General features: G+C 36.5%; 1 protein-coding gene across 2 annotated transcripts in view; it reads left to right on the forward strand.

Moving 5' to 3' along the window:
• The window catches only part of CNTN3 (contactin 3), a 371,507-nt gene that overhangs the window by 93,949 nt on the left and 253,667 nt on the right, over window positions 1-23,891 (forward strand). Inside the window, exon 2 of one of the 2 annotated variants that reach the window (XM_077128680.1) lies at window positions 6,669-6,803. In XM_077128680.1, the coding sequence (XP_076984795.1) occupies window positions 6,749-6,803 (55 nt within the window). In that variant the 5' untranslated portion in view covers window positions 6,669-6,748. Of the gene's footprint in view, window positions 1-6,668; window positions 6,804-23,752; window positions 23,778-23,891 lie in introns of those variants that run through there. The other variant, XM_077128682.1, reaches the window with a different exon arrangement.

The raw sequence follows: 23,891 nt of genomic DNA on the forward strand, positions 1-23,891 counted from the left end.
GTGGGTGCAATGTGTTGGGTGATTCCCAGGCTCCTGTGTGGAAAATCCTTGGGCTGTGGGATTGAGAGATGAAACTTCTCCAGCCTACAGCCAAACCTAGGAGTGCTCTGCTTTTCATGAGCCTGCAAGACCTGGGATTGGTTTAGGCCACTACTTTGACAGTTGGGTCATATATATATATATTTCTCAGCCAAACAGGGCCAGCTACCTGTGCAGGGAGTAGCCCAGATCCAGTGGGATAGGATCTGGAGAGGCTCTGAGAAGCCCTGTGAGTCCCCTTCACTTTCTGGCCTGTGCAGCAGATGAAATTATTCAATGACTCCGTTGTCCTCAGAAGTTGTTTTCCTCCTGGAACCCTGTTTTCTGTGTACTCAATTTGCCAGTCAAGATCTGGCTCAATGTGGGGCTGTGTCCTCCACTGTTCTTGTGGCAGAGGACTCCCCCAGCTACCCCAGTCTGCAGCTGTCCCCAGGCAAGGATTGGGCCTCCAGCTGCTGTTTCCTCAAGGGTGGGGGATTGGTGCCAGGACCCAGTGATGGAAACAGTTTCTGTCTATTTTTCTTAGGCTCTTCATCCCTCACTGCCCTGTGCATTGAGATGTTCTTCCTTTTCCCTGGGTCCACAAACAGTTGATTTGGATAATTTTTGCCTGGTTACTTGCTGCATTTATGGAACATTTTGTGTTTCCCTCCCTGATCCTCCATTTTGAAAATTCCTCCTTGCTGCTGTTTTGTATTCTGCCCTCCCCGATGACTTAAGTCCTGTCTGAGGTCCTTGTGGGCTTGGGGCTCTGTGCCTGCATATAGGTGGGTGTCTGTGTTGCTGCTGTGAGAGATTTTATGATCTTTGTCTCTTGTGGGAGGTGGGAGGGATCCTGTCTGCTGCCTCTTGTGTGAGACCAGGTGAGGGGTGGGGACAGGATCCAGGGTGGAAGTTTCCTCCTATTTTTCTTTTTCTTTGATTTAGCCTTCTGGGATCCTTCTCCAGTCTATACCTTCCTCCAGAATTCTGAACAAGTGAGCATTGTCCTTTTTTTTTGCTGAATCTCTGGGCAGAAGTTTTCAGTAGATATTTAGGTAGCCATGTTGATGGTGTCATGCAGAAGTACTTTTTTGTGGATATGAGAGATGGGGGTACATTAAGCAATCCTTCTAAGAAATTGCTAGCTATTTTTGAAAAACAAAACACTTACTCAAAACTTGATGCAAATGAAGCTAAATCATTCTCACACCTTAGGTTTCCACTACATCAGCAAACTCAATCCTCTAAGCTTTCGACAAGATTATATTCAAAGTTGTCCATATGTGTATATTTCACATAATAAATTATGTATCAATACTTATTTATCCACAGTCTTATAGTAATTTTGTAAAGTGTATGACAAAAGCCACAAGTTGTTCTTTTAGAATAACTATTTAGAGCATTTTTGGTTTTGTGTCCAGCGAAGGTCTAGCATTTTTTTTCAGCTCAACTGAAATTAAGAGTAGATAGTACAGTTGTCAATATATACTGAATTTGGGGACTATTTAAAGACTGCCAACTTGAACACGTTGTGAATATATTAAGCCATAATCCGAAATGCAAATGTCTGTTACCCAGGAAAATTCTAAAGAATATCTTTACTTTTCCATTGATATAAAACATTCTCATGAATAGTCGGCCATTCTTGTTGTAGCAGATGACATTTTGATATCTGTTTGTCTTGCTTCAGTAGCTTCCTTTGTATTTATTTTAGCTTTGTGCTTTCGGAAGTGGGATGAGCTTCAATATATCCCTTCTATCAGTGATAAGACTTGGCAATACTGAGATGTAAGGTCATGATTGTACTAATTATTTTCATTATTTATAAAGTCATTGCCCTACTTTAACGTTGATTAGAATAAGCATGATAGGTTTTAAAATTAATCTTGAGTGAGATTTCTTTTTTACCTTGAAACTTTGTACAGTGTATGCTTGTGTATGTGTGTTCATATGCGTATATGTATATATCAGTATTATATGTGTATATTAACATTTCTCTTGTCTTAAATCAGGGTGCTTGCCTAATATAGTCTAGCCTCTGATTTATGTGAATTTGTAGGTGAAAATGAAATTTGGATGTTAAAAAATGTGTTTTCTTTTCATCCTTTTAAGCAAGATACAGATGAAAAGATATCTGAGTTGAATGTTCCTTGCCAATCTGATCCTTTCAACCCCCTTGTTGAAATTTCTGGGACCTTTCAAAGGGTTTTATCCTGAGACTAAAATTCTTAGGCAGGCTTATAAGTTTGACCCCTATAATACATCTGCAGTCTCATTTCCTACACACCCAATGTCATCTGCTTTCCATCTTATTAGTGGTCTTTCAGTTTTTGTGATAAGCCATGAACACTTAAGTTACAGGGCCTGTGCATATCCTAGTCTCTATGACCAGAGGTGACTGCCCAAACAGTTAACCAGCATTAGGGCATGGACCAGACATTAACCCTTATATGGTGAAACCAGGGAGGTACGATTGGCTCCTAGGGCCTAGGGCATCTTGGAAGATGAGGTGGCAGATAATGGGGGGAATCCAGACAGTGGCTGCTCACCAGCGTATTAACCAGCTCATAAGGCCATAGCATGCTCTTGTTTATACATGGGTAATTTCTTCCTTTCCATTCCTTCTCCCCCCCCCCCCCCCCCCCCCCCCACTAAACCCCCACACATGGTTTATGTCATCCTTTCTCTTCATCAGGCTGTACTCTACTTCCTCAGGGGAGCCATCTCTGACCTTCCTGACGAAGGAGGTTCTCATTTAGACTTTCATATGATGGGCTACCCTCCCATGAAACCTTTCACAGTGGAAAAATTACAAATGCTGTATGATTCTTTGAATAATGCATTACTCTCACTGGTTGGTATGTTCCATGGTTACAGGGGTCAACTGTCCAACCTATCCTCCAACCTACCCTCCAACCTTCCTATAGAATTATTAGCCCAGCACCTGATGGGTGCCCAATAAATGTTTGTTAATTGAATGAATTTCCAATAAGACTTCAGAACTTCTTTGAACCCACAGATATAACCGATATGCATGTTACTTTGTGGATGCAGTGGTGAGAAGAAAAAAAATTTCAACCTCTTACCTTTCCCATGCCTTCTTACACATGTTCCTTGAAATAATTTTCAAATGGTGCCTGGATTCCAAGCCATGATTTATTCTTTCATTTCAATAGGAATGCTTTTCATTCACTTTATAGCCAATGCAAAGATTAATTCATTGTTCTGAAAGCACAGAAAGAAGCATTGCTTGAAAACCTACCATGTACTTGGAGTAACAGGTGGTGGATAAGATGTGGTCCTACCTTCAGAGATTTATCAGTCCAGTAATTGGCTCCTTATCCTGTCAAAAGACCTTATAACATTCTGTTTTCCAATAAGGTGTGAGAACATAGGCAATATTCTTTGTTCTCTGTAGAATATGGCACACAGCTTGACATATTTGGGTGCTTTTGAATAATTATGATGATGAAGGAGATGGTGATGATAATCGTGATGACGATGAATCTTTTTTCCTCCCCCACCCTGAAAATCCCAAGTGTACCTATTCTTCTTCTTTTTTTTTTTTTTTTTGCATGGCAGACACCGGGAAACGAACCCAGGCCTCTGCATGGCAGGCAAGAACTCTGCCACTAAGCCTCCATGGCCTGCCCTACCTATTCTTTTTAGTTCTATTATTTTGATATAACTAGATTCTTTCCAGGTTAGAGTTAGGGTATAAAGTGCATATCCATAACCTCTCAAGGAAGGAAATACAAGTTCAGCCAACATTTTACTCCTCAAGACTTTCAAGAGGTTGAGTTATACCCATTGTTCCCCAACTTTAATGTACCTTGCAATCTCTCCCTGATTTCTCATGAGTCTTTGATACGTCATGTGCCATTAATTCGTTTTATATTTCCCATGCCTTTTATGACTAAGTGTCATTTTTTGTTTGACAGTTTTAAAAATTACTGATTTCCTTTTATATATGTGTGTGTGTGTATATATATATATATAAGATACAGACATATATATGTTTCTTACCCTTATTTTTGTGTTACAGTTTCCTCACATTCATGAATAGAATGGTTTTGGTGGTTATGGCTATCAGTTATAAATTATATATATTCTAGAATAATTTCAGTTATTTAAGATTATAATTGAAAATAAAAGTTTTAGAGATAAAAAGACCTAGGAACCTCAGAGGTATTAACATGGACATGAGATGTGTTGCTGATACCCCCAAAGTGAAAGAAGGCAGGCTAGGTAGCTGAAAGCCTTTGGTCCAAGGAGGGAAAATCAACCACCAGTAAGACTTGAGCAGTATTCTGATTATTCTAGTTGAAATGTGGGCCCCTCTTGTATACTTAAATTAGACATTAATTCTGACTATTAGTCAACTGAGAACTGAAGTTTTTGAAATTAGCTTTCAAAAGCGTGAGTTTAATATGCGTAGTGGGCAGACAGTATGTGTGCCCCATTCACATTGTGTTGTCTTGATCACTTCAGTGCACACGCCACTTCCAATTGTCAGCATCTGTGTCTCCTTAGCAGAAGCCCTTTTTTTTTAATCAGGGGAGTGCCGTTTTGGAATTATTTTGCTGATCTGGTGGGAGGCTAGACGTGCTGGGCAATTAAAACTCCCTGGGAACAGCAACCCAACAAAGACTAATGGGAGTTTGTGTATAAAAGCCCCAGCTCCCTTGCCCCTTGGTGGGATAACTCTGACAGAAAGGTTCTACACAGACTGGACTGCCAGTGTTCTAGTTTGCTAGCTGCCGGAATGTAATATACCAGAACCGGAACAGCTTAAGGGGAATTTAATGAGTTGCTAGTTTAGCTGAGAAAATGTCCCAAGTAAAGCACATCTACAAAAATGTCCAATTTAAGGCATCCAGGGAAAGATACCTTGGTTCAAGAAGGCCTACGATGTTAAATGTTTCTCTCTCAGCTGGAAGGGCACATGATGAACATGGCGGCATCTGCTGGCTTTCTCATGGCTCTACCAAAAACGGGCTCTCTCCAAAATGTTTCCTCTTTTAAAGGATTCCAGCAAGCAACTCCACCTTCAGTGGGTGGAGACACACCTCCATGGAAATCATCTAATCAAAACTTACCACCCACAATTCACATCTTCATGGAAACAATAAAAATGTTCCCACCCAGCAATATTGAATGAGGATCAAAGGGCATGGCTTTTCTGGGATCCACTACAGATTCAGACCGGCACAGCCAGTATTTCCCCAGTGGGAAAACGTCTCTGCCATCCTCAGTGGTAGATGGATTTCTATCTCCTTCTTTCTTGGCTGCCTTCCATTCACTCTCTATTGAGTTTGTCCCTTACCTCAAAAGTAGATGACCTACACTTAAATTCTTTTCACAGTGTTTGATTTACAGGAAACACAAACTAAGACACATTTAGTTTGCATTAATGGGTGTAGTGAAAGGAGGCCAACGACCCCATGAGGTTGTAAGTTTCCAACCTGTAGTTCTTAGAACAGTAGTTTTCAATTGTGATTCTGCCTGTGCAACTCCCATGAGCCTAGTCACAATTATTTATAATTCCTGATATTCTACCTGCTATTTCCTCTCTTATTTCCCACACAAGAATAGATATTGACTTGCACATCAACAGGAACCACATGACTATAAAAATGACTGATTCGATGTATTTAAGTGTATAATTTGCAAATCATTATAATTGCCCTCTTGAAATTATGATTTTTGGGGATGCATTTAATATCACATTGAATATACCACCTGTCAGGAACCCATGGTTGAGAACCATGTTTATGAAGGCTGTTTGTTCAGCAACTACTAAAACAGCCCAATCAGTAGCAGATTGCTGAATCCGAGTGTTGTACAGCTACTCTTCTAAAGTGGCAGGCTTTAAAATAGTTAATCCGCATGTGTGGAGCAGCTGATTTTCAGCATTTGGGGAGAGGCTTCTCTAATTTTAGGTGTGTCAGTCTAGCCTACTTGATCATTAAGCATGCAGATTTACTAGTTTTGTGTTGCTATGGAAAGTTACATAGGACTTTTCACATAATTATTTCTTTTCAACCAGCATACACAAATTTACGAAAATTTAAGGCGGCCAAAAAAAAGGGGAGTTCATTTCCAAGGTTCTCAGACTGAGCAGTTTCCACCATTGGCATTTTGATCTATTTTATGCCGCATGTGTAGTCTGGGGCATTCTGCTAGTGCCGCTGGGAAAAAATAGAACTTTTTAAATGCCTTATTAGAGATTCAAAGACTAAAAGATACAGAGCCCCTACCCATCTGCTTGTCTTCTTTTTAGTTTCATCAAAATGTTATCATTAGAAAAAATGAGAAAAGTTAGAATTTCAAGGTAATAATTCATTTGTTGCGATTGTCATCTAGCAAAAGTTTTAGTAAATAGATTAATTTCTAATACTTTAATATTGGTGAACATTTCTAATTCTGTAGAGCCATTTACATCTGCATATCAGTTGCATAAAATATTTTAAAGTATCTGTTTTTCTAACAAAGCCTCTATTTGATATCAAAAAATATTTGTTTTGTTTAAGTATCTTAAATGTTTCTTAATGTTGCAGTTTTATGAAAAGAAGAAAAATCTGTTTTTCAAAGCACTTGCCTTTTCTTCCCCCCAAGTCTAACTTCTTTGTACATGTATTTTACAGATTAAAGGATTTATCTGAAGACAAAGCATTCTATTCATCAGAGACTGGACAAGAGTTACTCTTGCTCTTAGCAATTAAAGATGATGTTGTCATGGAAACAGTTGCTCCTGCTTTCATTCATTGGCTGCCTAAGAGGTAACAATAAGCTGTATTTTCTAAATCGAGGTTAGAACTATGCTCAAGTTATAGGCTTAAACAAATTTTTTCCCAATGCAATAATTTTATTTGCTAAATTGGGTAGTCCTACATATCTTGAAATTCTTTTTATGCAATTTTATTGAGATATATTCACATGCTATACAATCTATCCAAAGTGTGTAGTCAGTGGCTTTTAGTACAGTCACAGAATTGTATATTCATCATCACCATCATTTTTAGAACATTTTCATTACTTCATAAAGAAAAGCCCTATATCCCTAATAGTCACCTCTCAATCCCTCTGTCCTCGCCCAGCCCTACATAACCACTAATCTAATTCTGTCTCTATCAATTTATTTACTTTTACATTTTCTATAAATGAAATTATAGAAATTATATAGCATGTAGTACTTTGTGTCTAGTTTCTTTCACTTAGCATTTTTTTTAATTAGTGTTCGATATTTTTAAATTAGAGAAGCTGTAGGTTTCCAAAAACGTCATGTAAAAAATACATTCCCATATACTCACCTGTTGGTGACACTTTCCATTAGTGTGGTATCTTTGTTTATAATTGGTGAAAGAATATGAAAATATTACTGTTAGCTTTAGTCCATAGTTTACACTGTGTGTGTTTTTCCCGTATACCACCCTGTTATTCACACCTTGTGATGGTGTCGTACATTTGTTATATAATTCATGAAAGAACATTTTTATGTCTGTACTATTAACCAAAATCCATTGTCCACGATAGGATTCTCTGTGTTATACAGGCCCATGTTTTATCTTCTAACTTTCCTTCTAGTAACATATATTAACCTTTCGCCTTTCACACAATCCAGACAAATAATTCAGCACTCACAATAATGTGCTACCATCACCTGTCCATTTCCAGACATTTACCATCAATCTAAGTGGAAATTAAGCATCAGCTTTCCGTTGTCTGCCCCATTGTATCCCCTGGTAACCAGTATTCTAGATACTAACCCTGTGAGTTTGTTTATTATAATTAGTTCATATGATTGGGGTCATATAATATTTGTCCTTTTGAGCCTGGCTTATTTAACTCAACTTAGTGTTCTCCAAGTTCATCCATTTACCATGTTCATCAGGACTTCATTCCTTCATACAGCTGAATAGTAGTCCATCATATGTGCATATCACATTTTGTTTATCTGTTTATCAGTTGATGGATGCTTAGATTGCTTCCATGTCTCGGCAGTGGTGCATAATGCCACTGTGAACATCAGCATGCAAATGTCTGTTCAAGCCTTGAGCCCCTCCTTCAGTTTTTTTGGGTGTATACCTGTAATGGATTTTGTGGATTATACAACAGTTCTATGCTTAGCTGCCTGAGGAACCACCAAATGTCTTCCATAGCAGCTGGTCGTTTAGTAGTTGTGAGATGATATCTCATTGTGGTTTTAATTTACATTTCCCTAATAGCTAGTAATGTTGAGCATCTTTTCATGTGTTTTTTAGGCTTACAATTTAAAGTTTTGAAATTAAATTCCAACAATAGGAAGAAAAGCAAGTTTTGTTTTGTTTTATTTTTTACCATATAGAATATTCTACTTCTTTTCTCTCATAATTTAATTCTCATATCTCCCTTACTTTTTGCAAAACATTTTATTTCCATAGCAAATATAGTGACACCTGATGCAGTGTTATGCTTAGTGTTATGAATACTCCAGTAGGACTTCCTTTATGAGACTAACATTTTCCAAAGCCCTATGCGTAAGTTGAAAAATCATGCATAATAGCCAATGCCATTATTTAATAAATATTTCTTGTATGAGCATACCTATCACATTTTTAGTAAATAAGTCAAATAAATGCTCTGGTAATAATAAATCAACAAAATTCATCATAGAAATATTTTTAAAAAAATCTTTATTTTCTCTCTCCCTGCCTATTTTTTTGATTGCCAGTTGTGTATACCTGAATTCATGAGTTTGAGATCCCTTCAGGGTATAAGTTTCTAACCTGCAGTTCTTAGAATAGTAGTTCTCAATTGTAATTCCTAACTTCCATGCGTCTAGTCAGCGTTATGCATCATTCCTGACATTCTATTTGCAGTTCCACCTCTTATTTCCCAAACAAGAATGTATTATAAAAAAATTTGAGAATGATAATTCAAGGCTATTTCTCAAAAAGAGCTAAAAATTGTAACCGCTATTAGAGTGGGCAGAATACAAATGTAAAGAATGCTGATATTTCTATTACAATCTTAAAAAATGATCCTACTTTTAATGTTTAGCAAAAATTATTTTTTAGCAAGCAACATATGCAGGGAACCCAAAACCAAGTTAGGCCATTTTCTTTTTTAATTTTGGAAAATTTTAAATTTAGATCAGAGTAGCAGGAAAAAGGACCAATTTACGTGTTTCTACTGGACAAATGCAGCTGTTATAAATCACTTAATGTATTTTCTTTTTGTTTTTTTTTTATTTTATTGAAGAATAAGAAAAGGATTTTTGATAAATTAGTATATATGTACAACTGCTAGTTTTTTGTTTATTTTATTGTTTCGCTTAATTTTCTTAAAACAATTCTCAATCACCTAAAAGTCCTGAAGGAGTAGTACAATGAATATATTCGCCAGCTAGATTTAGCTTTTCTACCACTTTACTGTATTTTTGCTATCTCTAGTGTATGTACATGAGTTTTCTTTTTTTTTTTGTTAAGCATTTTGAGAGTAAGCTAAAAAAATCATTGCTCTCAATCCTAAAAATGTCAGCACCCATCTCCTAAGAAGATGAATAATTTTCTACATAAATACGATTTCATTAAGTTTCCTAGAAAACTAACAAAAAGTGGCTTGTCATTTTCTTTTCTGAGATGAGAAAAGTGTAGAATGAAGCCAAATGTAATTAACAGGTAAAACACGTGTTATTTGAAGATAGGTATATGTTGGAGCACACTTCAGAACTCTTTGTCAAACTTCCAACATTCTTCAAAAGTTGAAATGACAAAATATGGCAAAAATCAGTAATCAATAAGAGATTAGGGACTAAAACCCTCAACTTTAAAAATAAAGTTTTAAACAAGTTTTCCCTTGCATTTTCTTTACCTTCTAATCTAGCACTGAGGAACAGGGGGTGGTTATTCTCACATTTCTTCCTTTTCAAGTGGGCCTTGGAAAAAGATCAATGCAGATAACAAAACTAAAATCCTATGGGTTCTTTTTCATTGCGTTTTTTTTCTTCACATAGAGGTGCACCAAGTGTGTGAAATTAGAACACAGAATACCACAGGGCTAAGAGGTTTTCAATGAAGATCACCACCAAATAGTTAGAAAACTCAATTTAGTGGTTGACCCCTAGTATTTTTATTAGAATAAATGAATTAAAATTAGAATTAAAAAATGGAATTGAAAATATCTGAGTTCCTTGCTCATTTGATATAATATTGCCTGCTGAGCATTTGAGATACAGCAGTGGACAAAATAGACAACGTTCCAGTCCTTATAGAGCTGATGATTTAATATACGTGTATTGGGACATGTTGTTACATGCATTTTTTACTGTGTTGCTGTCAGAAAGTGTTAAAAGCCAGAGACCTAGCTAGAAAGCAGAGAGAGAGAGAGAGGAGAGCCCTGCAACATTCCAAGAAGAAACCAGAAAAAAAGAAGGAACACCAGGTGAGATGAGGCTGTTACAATGGCAACGAACTTAATTATAATAAAAATAGTATTGAATTGAAGCTAATTAACTGTGTACTAGGCACTATGAAAAGTGCTAATCTAGCTCATCTAATTTACAAAAACATTATGATGTAGAGATGATTATTCTTATTTTAAAGAAAAGGAAAAAATGTCTAAGAGTTTAAATAACTTTTCTAATCTATGTGGTTGTGTCAAGTCTTCTGTTTGACACTAAAATCAGTCTAAGTCCCTAATCACTAATATTTACTACTTCAGTAGTTTCTTTTAGGAATTGAAGGGCTGACATATAGGCCATAGAGCTATGAATCATCAATAACACTAGTAAATTGTTGTCTTACTACTTAATTACCTATTAATTCATTACTTAACTGCATTAAATACTCTGGATGAACACTTTTCAATATGAAACTGTGGCTATTCTAAACTGAGATGTGCCATAAAATACACAGAGGATTTTGAAGACTTGGTTAAAAAATTTAAATATCCCAGTGGTGTTTATAGCGATTGGATTTTGAAATAATAATATTTTAAATATATTTTATTAAATAAAAGCATGTTATTAAAATTGATTTCACATTTTCCTTTTTCTTTTTGTCAATGTACCTACTAGAAAATTTAAAAGATGCATGTGGCTTACATTATATTTTCATTGGGCAGTGGTGCTCTAGAAATTTAATAAAATAGGAAGGAACCTGATCATTTTGCAGGTTTCTAACATCTTCTAAACCAAAGGGAAACCAAATTAATTAAGATAATTGGGGACTTTTTTTTATTTCACATGAAAAACTGTGAATACTTCCTGTGTACTTATTACCTGTAAGATGATTTCAGGTTTTAGGGGTCCTTAATCAGTGCATGGGTAACCTTCTCATCACAAGTTCTGTTTTGTTTTTAGTTTCTTTTGTTTCATTGGACTAGCTAAATGCACTTAGTTCTTGTAGAAAGTGAAATTCTCTTGGATAACTAAAATCATTGATGATACCTAGTTAAAAATATCATCATGAAGAATAACAATTTCTGTAAAAGTTTCAAACTATTTTTATTTCAGCAAGTTCTTCTCTTAAAATTGTAGCAAGCAATCAATCTATTGGAGGCTCTCAAAATTTTGGTAGTACCTAGAAATTATTTGCCCAAGTAGTCATTAATTCTGTAAGAGCCTGATAAAGAGAGAATAAATTTTGGCTGTTCTTCACCTCGTTTTAGTGGATGTTGTCGTAGGCTCTCCAACATCTACCTCATTCTGCAATCTTTGAGCAGCTAGTAGGCATGGTCCAAAGATGGACCTATCCTACTTGTCCCAGTGATCGGCTTAAGCTGTTCAGCTCATGTCTTTTTTTGGGACTTAGTAATTGATTAGTTCAAGGTCATTTTGCTCAAATTTTGTTGGTGGAAAGTACCCTCTCTCTTGGTGGATCTGAATGAGGAGTTTTGAAGACAGGTTGCTGCAGGTGGCCAACCAGGGAAGTCAGCCTGATGGAAAAATTGTTTCTGGGTGGGCCACGGTGGCTCAGCAGGCAAGAATGCTCACCTGCCATGCCAGAGGACCCGGGTTCGATTCCTACCCAGGTAAAAAAAATTTTAAAAAATTAAAAAAAAAAATTGTTTCTGTCTGTGCAGATTTGATCAGAAGAAACCAGCTCCTTGATGACATAATGCTGACATGGTCCCACTGTTGGCTTAAATAGCATAAAAATTAGTAAACCCATTTCAGACAGGGCATGATTCTTACTTTGGGATGGCTACATTGACCCCTGAACTTCATGTTTACCTGCTTCAAGGGCTAGGGAGACAGTGGAGACCTATGTCCCCTGTACGTACCCCCGAATCTGTTATAACAGTAGACCATAGACCATGCTTTATGATATGATTTACAAAACATCAACTACATTTTTTTAAATTATTATTTAATTGAGGGTAAAATGTCTGGTCCCTGAACATGAACCTTGTTTTTTTTAAACTTTGAGGATTTAGTAAGGAACAAAATTTCAAATGTTATTCACATTTTGGCGATGGACTTGAAAATCAGAAATCCTGCTTGTTTTCATACCTGTAGTGGGGATGTGTGGAAATACAAAGCAAGCCTACCAATGCAAATCTTTGAGTGGCTAGGTCATAAAATTCTATCCTGTTCTTTGCTGTCTTGAGGTGAATAACTTTCTGTGCTGCAGTCTTTTACCCCAACTGTGGCTAAGTAAAGCCTTGAAAACATAGTAAATTTTCCAAGTTGCCCCTGAAATGGCTGAGGAATGTTTCTCAATTTTTTTCGTTAACACTACCTATGTAATAATTGAAAAATGTTTAAGGATTTCCACTGGAGTGTAGTTAATCTCAAAACAGATCTAGAACTTTCTGTTTGTAGTGTTAGATGTGGCTCTTCAAGTAAACTGTTGCCATAAACTCAAATGACTGTCATTCCTTCTATTTTCATGTAGGATAATGTGATTTGTTATCTTCTATTTTGACAAAAAGGCGATGTGTCTGATCTCTGCTTATAAATCTTGACATACTCCATTTTTTTACAGATAAACTTATTTCACATCATCCCCTCTATTGCAGCATCCTAAATCTTGAATTGCTGTTCATTTATCCCATTTAAATCTTGACAGTTTATCAGACTATGTATGTGAGAATCAGTGTGAAAGACCCAAAGCATTCTTGGTGTATTTTGTTCTTACAACCTTGATCATTGAGAACTCCGTGTATTGATTTGATGGTGACAAAGCACTCAGAGAACTTAAAAAAATAAACAAAAACAGTTCTTGAAAATGCTTTTAGAGAACAACAAAACTTATAAAATTAAGTGAAATCTACAGTTTTGTTTAGGTCTTAAAATAGCTATTTTCTTAAAAGCAACTGGTGATTAGTTCACTGACTCCCGCAAATGAAGTGTTCATTCAAGCCAATTTAATTGATTATTGCCCAAATGTTAAACTGTTTTAAAGTACTCATTACATCAAAGTGTTTTTAAAACCCCCTGTGCACATTGTACATTTCTTGTATTATATCAGCAGAGATAAATGAATTTGAGAACCTGCTATATAAAAGTGCAATCTTAGGAATTAACTCATGTATAATGGTGACCTTTGCATATTAGGGAAACACCCAAACACACATGCATTTACACAAGCCATGACAGAAGGAATCTTGATTCTGGCCAGTAATTCATATCTTTCAATAAAGAAGGGAATGCTTTATGCTGCCACTACATTGTACTTCCTCATCATTCTCCCTTGTTCTCAGTTATATTCTTATTTCAGTTTCCAGTACACCTTTTGAAAGGAGTTCAAATCTCTATTCTTTCTCACCTGGAGAATTGCCCCAGCCTTGCTCCTCATCTGTCTGCCTTCTTTTCCTTCCTTTCTCCGTTGAATCCCACACGTTGCAACCAGGATTATCTTCCTGCACAGCTATTCAGCAGTCATTTATGAGTGTCTGGTTTGTGTTAGGCAGTGTGATAAATGGTATGGAGGATTCCAAGACGAATCAGGTTGCTGTCAATCTAGGAAAAAAAGAAGGCATGCATAAAAATGAGAGGAAGAAAAAATATTATGGGTTTTAAGAAAAATACAAATAAAGTGGCATGGAAGTACTAAGAAGCTGGCAGTTACTTTTTGTAATGAGAACAGAGAAATACCCATGCTGAAGCTAGCATTTGAGTTGGAGTTTAAAATAATAATAATTGGGCAGGCCATGGTAGCTTAGCAGGCAGAGATCTCACCTGCCATGCCTGAGACCTGGGTTTGATTCCCGGTGTCTGCCCGTGCAAAAAATAAATAATAAGTATAATAATAACAATAATTATGGTGAATATGTCTTGAGCACCTCTTTTTCATCAAGATGAGCTAAGGGGCTTGCCTGAATTGCATCCTTTTAATTCCCTTGCTATTCTCTGAGATGTCCAATATTATTATCCCTGTTTTACAGATGAGGAGATGGATACTCTGACAGATTAAGGAACTGCCTTAATTTTACCTAGCTAATAAAACTTTGAGCTGGAATTAAGATGCTTAAGTCAAACTCCATAGGCTATGAACAAAACCATTATGTTAATATTGGATGTAGTTTAAGAGAATGAACAGGGGAAGATAATTTAACTTTAGGGAAAGACATTAGATGCCTAGCCATATATAACAAACGTGGAATAACTTTCACAATAGCTAATATAGATTGAAACTATATTGTATGCCAAGCCCAGCTTAAGCAATTTGTGTTAATTCTCAGAACACCCTTACGTGATATAGTTATTACAGTTTACTCTACATAGAGAGATTATTACCTTGCCTAAGGTTGCACACAGTTATTAAGTAGAATCAGAATTCAAACCCAGGCTATATTTCTCTAGAGTTGTGCTGTTCAGTGCACTGTGGTAGACGCCAGCCACAAATGACTAATGGAGAGTAAACATACAGTAAAGGTTTATTATTCCAAATAACTTTTGGTGTTGGTGAGTGTTCAGGAGATTAGATCCTTAAACAAGGTTTGCATTTTGTATACCATGTCTGGGCCATCTTGCTTATCATTATATGAGTCAATGATCGGAAATAAGCCATTTCCTCACCACTGTCAGTTACTGGTCATGGTCTCTAAACTTGTATAAAAATAATGATCACCTTTTGCTGAACCCTTCTCAGAGACAGACACTATGCAGGGTGTTTTATGTGCATTTTAGTGTAATTCTGTCATCAGCTATGCAGAGGAACTGCCATATACTTCGTATCTTGTCTTTCCTCGGAGTGTTTACTTTTTTTCTTTTTTCCCAATGTATCCTCCAACCCAAATCCTGCAGGTCATTCCTTAAATGTCCTTCCCCTTACTTCCTAGGGCACCCTGCTGTTAACCCCTTCAAACCCCACATGTACCTCCACCCGCACTGCTACACCCGTAAGTTTGAAGCTGGGACATAGCAAAGTGCCCATTCATAGGGAGCCTCTCTGCATCTGTGTTACTTTCAAAGCAAAAACACTAACTCAACACACATATTAATTTAAGAAGTAGCAGAGCCCCTTGCTCTCGTTTTCTCAGTGAGCCACTGCCCTGAGACACAATGTACCTTTTTAATTTTTACATTGATGTGATATACTAATACGATATATGTTCACCGCTCTGCATTTTGCTTCCTTTAAATGTCAACCCACATTTTCAAATGTGAGACAATGTCAAATGACAGAACTCTCTGATTAAATATTCAGCACTGAATGCTATTTTCGGTAGAGATATTTTAAATTTAAATTTTTTATAAGAAAAATATGCAAGGAACAATCAAATTATGTGTGCATCTTTACATATATAAATATCTGTGTGTAATTTGAAGAAATTATGGGAGACAAGAAGCCATTTTATCTTTTGTTATAGGACTCCATAATTTTATAGCAGCATCACATTGTTGAACAACTTTTGTAGTTTTTTGTTGCCAACTATGGCAAAGAGAGTTTGAACCCAGATATTTTCCTGTGGCTGCTAATTTTTCTGTGATTGATAAGTTTTTGTTTTGCATGAGGTCAACTAATATTGCCCACAAGGAACACTGTATTAATTTTGCTGAAGAGTGAAAATGAGAAGGCAAATGAATTCTAGAAACGGACACATTATTAGAGTTCCCTTATCAATCAGCAAATATATATAAAATGAAGATTATTTAGTATCACCTTTATTAACTTTTGGTCTCTTGATCTGTTGACAAGATAATTGGAGCCCATAGTAACTGGCATTGCATTGCAGATTCATTTGTGAAATTTTGCATCACTGTGATACTACTACTTGTATAATATTCCACTTTAGATGATTAAGATTAAAATATTAGTGATAATGAAATCTTGGCTTGGCATTCCCTTACTTTTGAAAAACATTGGGTCTAAAACACCACTCTCTTTGGTCATACTAAAATCGTGAAAACAACAAACTTGATGTTAGCAAAACAAAACAAGCAAAGAAAAATCTCTGTCTTGTTGTAGGAATGACTTATCGGTTTGCTTCCTCATATAGCTTCTGCCTGGCAGCTAAGGAAAGAAGCTCTTATCGTGGTATTTGATTGATTAATTTTTCTTCATACCATTCAGGTTTACTATCTTATTTATGGAACTGCTGGAGACAAAAGTTATATTCTTCCCTTTCTCTTAAACAGGAGACAATTTGTTCCTTATTATTAAAAGGACGTTAAAAGGGGGTGGGGGCTTACTGTCTATCAGGCAGAGTTGAGCTGCCCCCGTGTGTGGTGGGGGACCTTGTCAGACAGCGTCACCGAGAAAGCTGCTCTTTTCTTGCAATTACTGCGCAGTCATCAAACACCCAGCATCTGGTGTGTGGAAGGTGCCCTGAGAAAGTGAGCTTCAGGGCTGCACGTGGGCATGTGTGATAGTGAGTGATGGCGTGGTGCTACATGAATCCATATTCTCTGAACTTTGAGACTCCATCAGGTTTTGTTACTGGAAGTCTCTGTAGTATCTGCCGATTTAGAGGGAGAGGAATCTGTAGGCTACGCTTTTAGATGGCTCAGGTCTCTTACTCATTGCTCATGTCATGGATGTGGACATTTGCTCCTCTAATTCTACAAGCAAGGAAGGGATATTGGAAACTGCTACTGACTGGGCTTACAGAATCAAAGCTAAACTATCCTGGGATTGACATAGCAACACTGACTGATGTTGCTGTGGACTTGGGGCCCTGGTGAGTTTAGATTCAAGAATTATTCCGAGAGCACCTGAAAACTAGGAATGGTCTTTTCCCGTTTTACATCATTCATGGAGCCATCATGCACTCTTCCTTTTCCTGAGACCTTTGGCAACGTAAAGGACAATGTGCATGTGCCTCCCAGAGAGTTCTAAGTGCAGATGGCAGCGTTTGTGGATATTTTATTAGTGCTAAGTTTTCGGTCTTTTTTTTTTGCTTTTGAAAAGGGAATTTATTAAGTTGCAAGTTTTATAGCTCTAAGACCTTGAAAATGTCCAAATTAAGGCATCAAAGGAAAGATATCCTGGTTCAAGAAGGTATGATATTCAGGGTTTTGTTCTCAGCTGGGAAGGCACATGACGACCAGTCTGTTAGTTTTTTCTTCTCATTTCATGAGGCTTCCCCAGGGATGTTTTCCTTCTGCTCCGAAGGTCTCTGGCTGCGTGGGCTCTGTTGGTTCTTTCCAAGTGGTTCCCTCTTAAAGGATTCCAGTAAACAACCCCTCCCTGAATGGGTGGAGACGTAGCTTCATGGAAACCATGAAGTTACCGCCCCACAATTGAGTGCGCCCCACTATTGTGTGGGTCACATCTCTATGGAAACAGTAAAAAAAAGATCCCACCCAGCAATATTGAATGAGGATTAAAGGACCTGGCTTTTCTGGGGTACACAACAGACTCAAACTGGCACAGAGTGCATTGTCTGATCACAACTGGAATAGGCTGTAAACTGGTCCTCACATACCGTTAAAAGTATATGATGTGGGATGCAAGGGTAGTTCAGTGGTAGTGCTAAGTTTTAAAAGCAGGACTCATAGACTTTTACTCTCCAAATAAATTTTCATTACTAAGTGTACTTTCATAGGATTTAAAAATATCTTGCCTGGCTTTTTTGAAATAATTTTTTCATTCTCATCCCATAAGTGTGTGTGCATGTATGTAAATATTTGTTTGAACATATGTACTGAAATTCTGGAGGAGTGGTAATAAGCAGAGCATGGGACTATGGATAATTATGAAGTATTGACTGTCGAACAGTGTACTGCATGGATTTCTGAGTGAACATTTATCTTTTAGTTAAATGACAATATTTACTGCAGCATATACAAGGCCACAAATGACTTTTCTTTCTTTCTTTTTTTGCTTGACTATGCAGCAAAGCAAACTGAGAATACTCAGTGCTGTGGTCATTATTCCTACTGTGGGAGAAGAGAGAAAATAAACATTCAGCTAACAACAGCATAAAAGACTCTAATGCTTTTTTCCTCCTCATGGGGTTTTTGAAAGCTCTTTGCTGCTTATTTTGTTGAGTTTCCCATTGATACTATTTTGGTGAATAATTATTTAAAGATGGGGTGGAGAGTAAATACTCACTGGTACATTGTCTTTGTATGAAAACAGGTGTAGTAGGCATTATAAATATTCTTTTTTTTTAAATTTTTTTAAGTTAACACCCTCCACAGATTAATAAGGATCTTTTGTCTTAGATATAATACTTGCAATTATTTGCTCAAACCAGATAACTGCACACAGGTGCCAGTGTTCACAATCACCATGAAGATAAGGACAGCCCATCCTATTTTTCATACCATGTAGATATAGCTCTCTTATGAATGCAGTCATTTAGTATATGACCGTCTTACAAATTATTATTCCTCAGTCACATATAATTAAAAGTTTAATGCATGGGCTAAGCAAAATTATGCAATAATATTAAATACCATTTTTGTACTCTTGCTGCACTAAATAGAAAAAAATATAGTGCTATTCTTACATTAAACCCTATAATATTGATATGATTTCCATTTAAAAGTACAGAACTCAAAAAGTTTAAATAATTTGCCCAGAGTTAGATGATTATATCAGAGGAAAAAAATCACTTCTCTCTTTGACCTAAAGTCACTGTTCTTTCTAGGTATACGTGATTTTCCTAAAGAAGTGGCTGGTGAACATATTTATAAAGCACATGATAGTAAATATATTTAGCTATGCTGGCTATATGATTTCCTTCATAACTACTCAACTCTGCCATTGTAATGTGAAAGCAACCATAGAGTAAACATAAGTGAGCATGGCTGTGTTCCAGTTAAACATTATCTGTGAACACTACATTTTGAATTGCATATACTTTTCCTGTGTTGTGAAATTTTATTCTTTTGATTCATAGACCATACAAAACTAGATGGCAGGCCAGATTTGGCTTGTGGTCCTTAGTTTGCTGACCCCGGTCCTAAAGCATAAATTTGCTTTTTAAGACCTTTTTTTCTTTAATCAAGCACTTATCATGTTATCCTGTGCAGTGTATTTTGCAATGTGCAGTAAAGGGAGAAAAGAGCATAGAGTTGAAAAAGGAGACAGTATTTGAAAGGTGAAATCCAATGCAATATTGAATTTTTGATGAAGTGGGATTATTTCTGGTTAGACTATTAAAAGAGGCCATGTTCCTCCAGGATAGAGGGGGAAAGCAGTCTAGGAAGAAGGATGGCATAAAGCAATGTAAGATAACTTATTTGGTAAAAAATATATATTTTGCGTGTTATTGTAGGTGTATTTTTTACTGACAGCCATGGATGTCTTATTGCCTATAGATGTGCCATCTGTGAAAACTGAAGGGTGTGATTCTTTAGGCACTGCTGCATTGAGAATTGCCAGGGTAGAAAGTTGGCCCAGCATTGCTAGATCTTTGAATACTTTTATAAAGATCTGTAATTTGGCTTTTTGTGTGATATTTTTGGATTTTTAAATGAGACCATTTAATTTAAAATATATGTTTTTGCCTGAACATTCTATGATCCATGTCTAAACATCCTGAAGGATAGATTGTAGTTCAATAGCCACCATGTGAGACCCTGCAAATCAAAGAACCCAAGTACAATGGAGTGCATATATATGTTTCGTATGATATTTCTTCTTTAATCTATTGATATGATGGACTACCTTAATTGACTGTTGAATGTTGAACCAACCTTGCATACCTGAAATTAACCTTACTGTACATTTTTGTCTTTTGGTTAGGCTGGCTAGAGTTGATTGTTTATTACTTTGTTGTCTGTGTCAGAACAGAGAAAGAATAATGTCTGTTTGTACTGTCCACTTTCGCATAAACAAACTCTTGAAGAGATCTGTCCCATTTTGTGATTCTGGTCCACCTTTCCTATCCCTCATGTTTCTAAGCTTCTATATTTCAAAGCCACAGATGTGAATATCTCCTTCTCTAGTGTGCTAGAATGCTTTATAAATTGTGTATGCTCACAGCTAAAATTTCCAGTGAAGAAGTAAAATATGTAGCCAATTAAATTCAGTAAGCATTTGATGAGCACAAGGAAAGTGTCAAGTTTGAGGTGGCTGAAGGGAAAATACAAAAGTGATTTAGACAGGGACCCTTCCCTAAAGGAGTTGAATATTAAATCTGGCGGTATAGATAGCTTTCAATACAGTTATCTCCAATGAAGTCAGAGTTTCTACATAAAGAGCATAGAGAAATTTGACTTCGAAATGTGAGGAATAAAGTGATCACACTTCTGAACACTTCCTCTCATTGATACCTTGTAGTCGAATTCCTGAAGCTAACTAACCTGCATTTTTTTTCATTTAAATGCTTTTACATTATGCACACCATAGTACCCCAAAATGTTATGAGAAAATGGATGTGTCCATATACACACACTTACAGACACACTCACAAACACATACAATTAACTATACAGTTTAATCATATTTACCGTGTGAAGGAAATAAAATGAATGTCTCTAGTTCTTTACTCCTATTGTTGTTTTGGATCGATTTCCTTTGTGCTGCAGTGTTTCCTTATTTTTTGGTCCTCCAGAATGAATGCCACTGTAAGAGTTGATAATTCAGAAGCTTCAGCTATGCTATTTTTATTACCTGATATGCTGTATAGGATTTGCGGGGTGGGGAGGACGGGCCCTTATACTCATTGAATTGTATTAGCTCAAAAGTTCGTAAGTATTCAGATGACTTCACGGGAGGCAATCTGATTAAAATCCTTACTCTCTGGAATTTTACTAGCTGTAAAATAAAAAAACGTAGATCTCACTTCTGAAGTTTTGCTGTTAAAATGTGTGGTTCCACTAAAGCTAATATATGGAGCTAAATACTATAGTCAGATATACCAGAGACGAAAGCAAACAAACAGAAGGACGACAGAGCTCTCTGCCTTAGTTACCTAATAGCCTGATTGCAGTTTACTGTGGTGGTTGATTGACGTTTGAGTGCTTATGGCTAAGGAGATCTTCGAAGTGATTCATGGCTAAGGCTTGTTTTTTCCCTAAGACAGCTGTAGATAAATAGAGTTCCTCTGACTTGCATTCAACCATTTCAGTCATATTAAGGACCAAATCAAAGCAACTCTGCTGCAATTTCATAAAATGGTTGGCAGTCTACCTGAAGTGGTTTATTCTATCTTTTAAAAAAATTAGGATAGAGTAAAGCAGATTAGAAAGAAGGGGAGAAGAGGAGAGGGGATGAAAAAGGAAAGGGGAGGAGGAAAGAGAAAAACATATCATAATCCACCATGAAGTAAGAATTGGTGTTATTTCAAGAAATGAATTTTTAAACATTTGCATGTGTATGCATGTGTATGTAAACATGCACATTGGACCTACAGTGAGTCATGATGAAAACAGTTTTTTTGTTTTTCTTTTTACTGTGGGTCAAATAGTAAAAGATAAGAAAGAAATGTAAGTATGTGAGTCTAGGCAACTCTGTGAACCCTTTACCCCATAGTTCTAGACACAGTTGTGGGAAAGGTCATCCTCTTTCTGGGTTCCCTTGAACTCTTGGTCTCTACCTACTCAACAACCCAGCTTAATCTGATGGGCTACAAGTGTCAAAGCAAGATCCTTGCCTGGTGAAAGAAGTGGGGAGAGAGAGATGGTGTTTCATATGCTCAGAAATTTAGAACCAAATTGCTGGCTTCACCTACTGAGGTGGGGGAGGGAAACGGAAAATAGGAAATTTTACTGTAAAATGCTTTTTTTTATAGACGTAATAGCTTTGAATTAGAGTTTTATATGAGACATTCTTTTTAAACTATATGAGAGGAATCATGCCTGGGCCCAGAAGCCTTGACCCAGTCTCTTTAGTAAAGAATAGGAACCACAAATGTAATAATCCTTATTGAGAGAAGTAGGCTGAAGGGATGTTTTAGAAAGAGTTGATTAATGAAGGCTTTTCGGGCTGATTGGTAAGAACCTTGTGAATTTGCACATTTTGAAGATGCTCAGTGAAGGTTGGCATAATAGAAGGAGGGAGTGTAAGGGTGTTTTTCTTTCTGAGTGGATTGTGTTCTCCTGGGTGTTTTATACACAATGCATGCCACATCCAACAATGACATTCTAACTTCTTTATCATGTGAAGTTTCTGTTAAACTATCTGGCAAGAATTGAATAACTCTGGGCTGGGAATTATGGAAGGATGTCAGGGAGGTTAAAAAGCACCAGAATTCACATTTATAAAAGACAAGCGCAACATGAATTTAAATAAAGAAAACCCTGAAGTACTATGAACATATTTTAACCCAGAAAGACATCAGCCCATCTCTTGAAAACCTCAAAATTATGTTATTTCCTGTGATATAACTCTAAATGAACTATTTTCCTCCATTGTAAAGAACATTTCAACAATTAGAGATGTAGCCTACAGATTTAGGAAGAAATAAGATAAAATATTGGGCATCTTCAGAAGTACTCCTCAGTAAGTACAGAGTTAGTATTACTAAATCAAAGGTAGTAGATCATAAGATGATCAGAAAGTAATGTAGAATTCCAAACCTCAGAAGTTTAACTTTGAATAGGAACTATTATGTACGTATGTGTGTGGGCATTTTTGTGTTTCCTTAGGCAGGTTGCAATTAAGGGACGAATGCACTTCTAGGTAAAAATTAAACTTCATCAGTGTTTGTAAAGGTTCTGCCACTTAAAGGAAGAATGTGTTTTATTTGCCCATTTATTTCTAGCACCTTTAAAGCTTAAGCAGTTCCATTCAATTCTAATTCTCTAATTATTGGATGTTGCTTTCCCTGCAGTTTCTCTATTTCTGTTTATGGACAAACAGGAAGTAAAGAGTGAGGAAAATCATGTGAAAAACTATTAATTTAACAATTTAAAGAATTTTAACACTTCTATTGGTGTCTGTTGTGCCAATTATTGTATTCTGGATACAGCATTCCTGCACTTTTCTTCTTTAATTTAACTGCTTGATAATATTTCCAGATGTGGGAAACAAATAAATTTGTTATTCCTCACAGGTATTTTATTTCTCTTTCTCATTTTAAGTACACTGTATTGCCTCTTTTCTAGTGCATTGGTAGCAATGCTTTCTAGCAACAGTTGACATAAATGTATTAGAGTATTACTTTTTTCCCTAATGCAATGACATTTGGAGTTATATAATTTGTGTTACTTCAGGAACTCATAAATGGAAGGACTCTTGAGTTGGCTTTTCTGTAATGTATGTAACTATATAAATGTCTTTAATTCAGACATATTTACACACACTTATATAAACACACAAACACACATACACTTTTATATTAAATTTCCCCTTGTGTGCCCAGCTGGCCACCATAGCTCCCAACATTCCTTCCTCACCTGGCAGTTTCCATATCAGAAAGGAAGAGGAGTAAGCTCACTATTTCTTTCTTCTTTATATTTTATTTTTCAATAAGCTTTCTAGAAGCAACCAGCATGGTTTTCCCTTACCTGTCTTTGTCCATTACAGGTCTCATGCCCCAAT

The sequence above is a fragment of the Tamandua tetradactyla genome, chromosome 15 (genome assembly GCF_023851605.1).
Source record: "Tamandua tetradactyla isolate mTamTet1 chromosome 15, mTamTet1.pri, whole genome shotgun sequence".
Taxonomy (NCBI): Eukaryota; Metazoa; Chordata; class Mammalia; order Pilosa; family Myrmecophagidae; genus Tamandua; species Tamandua tetradactyla.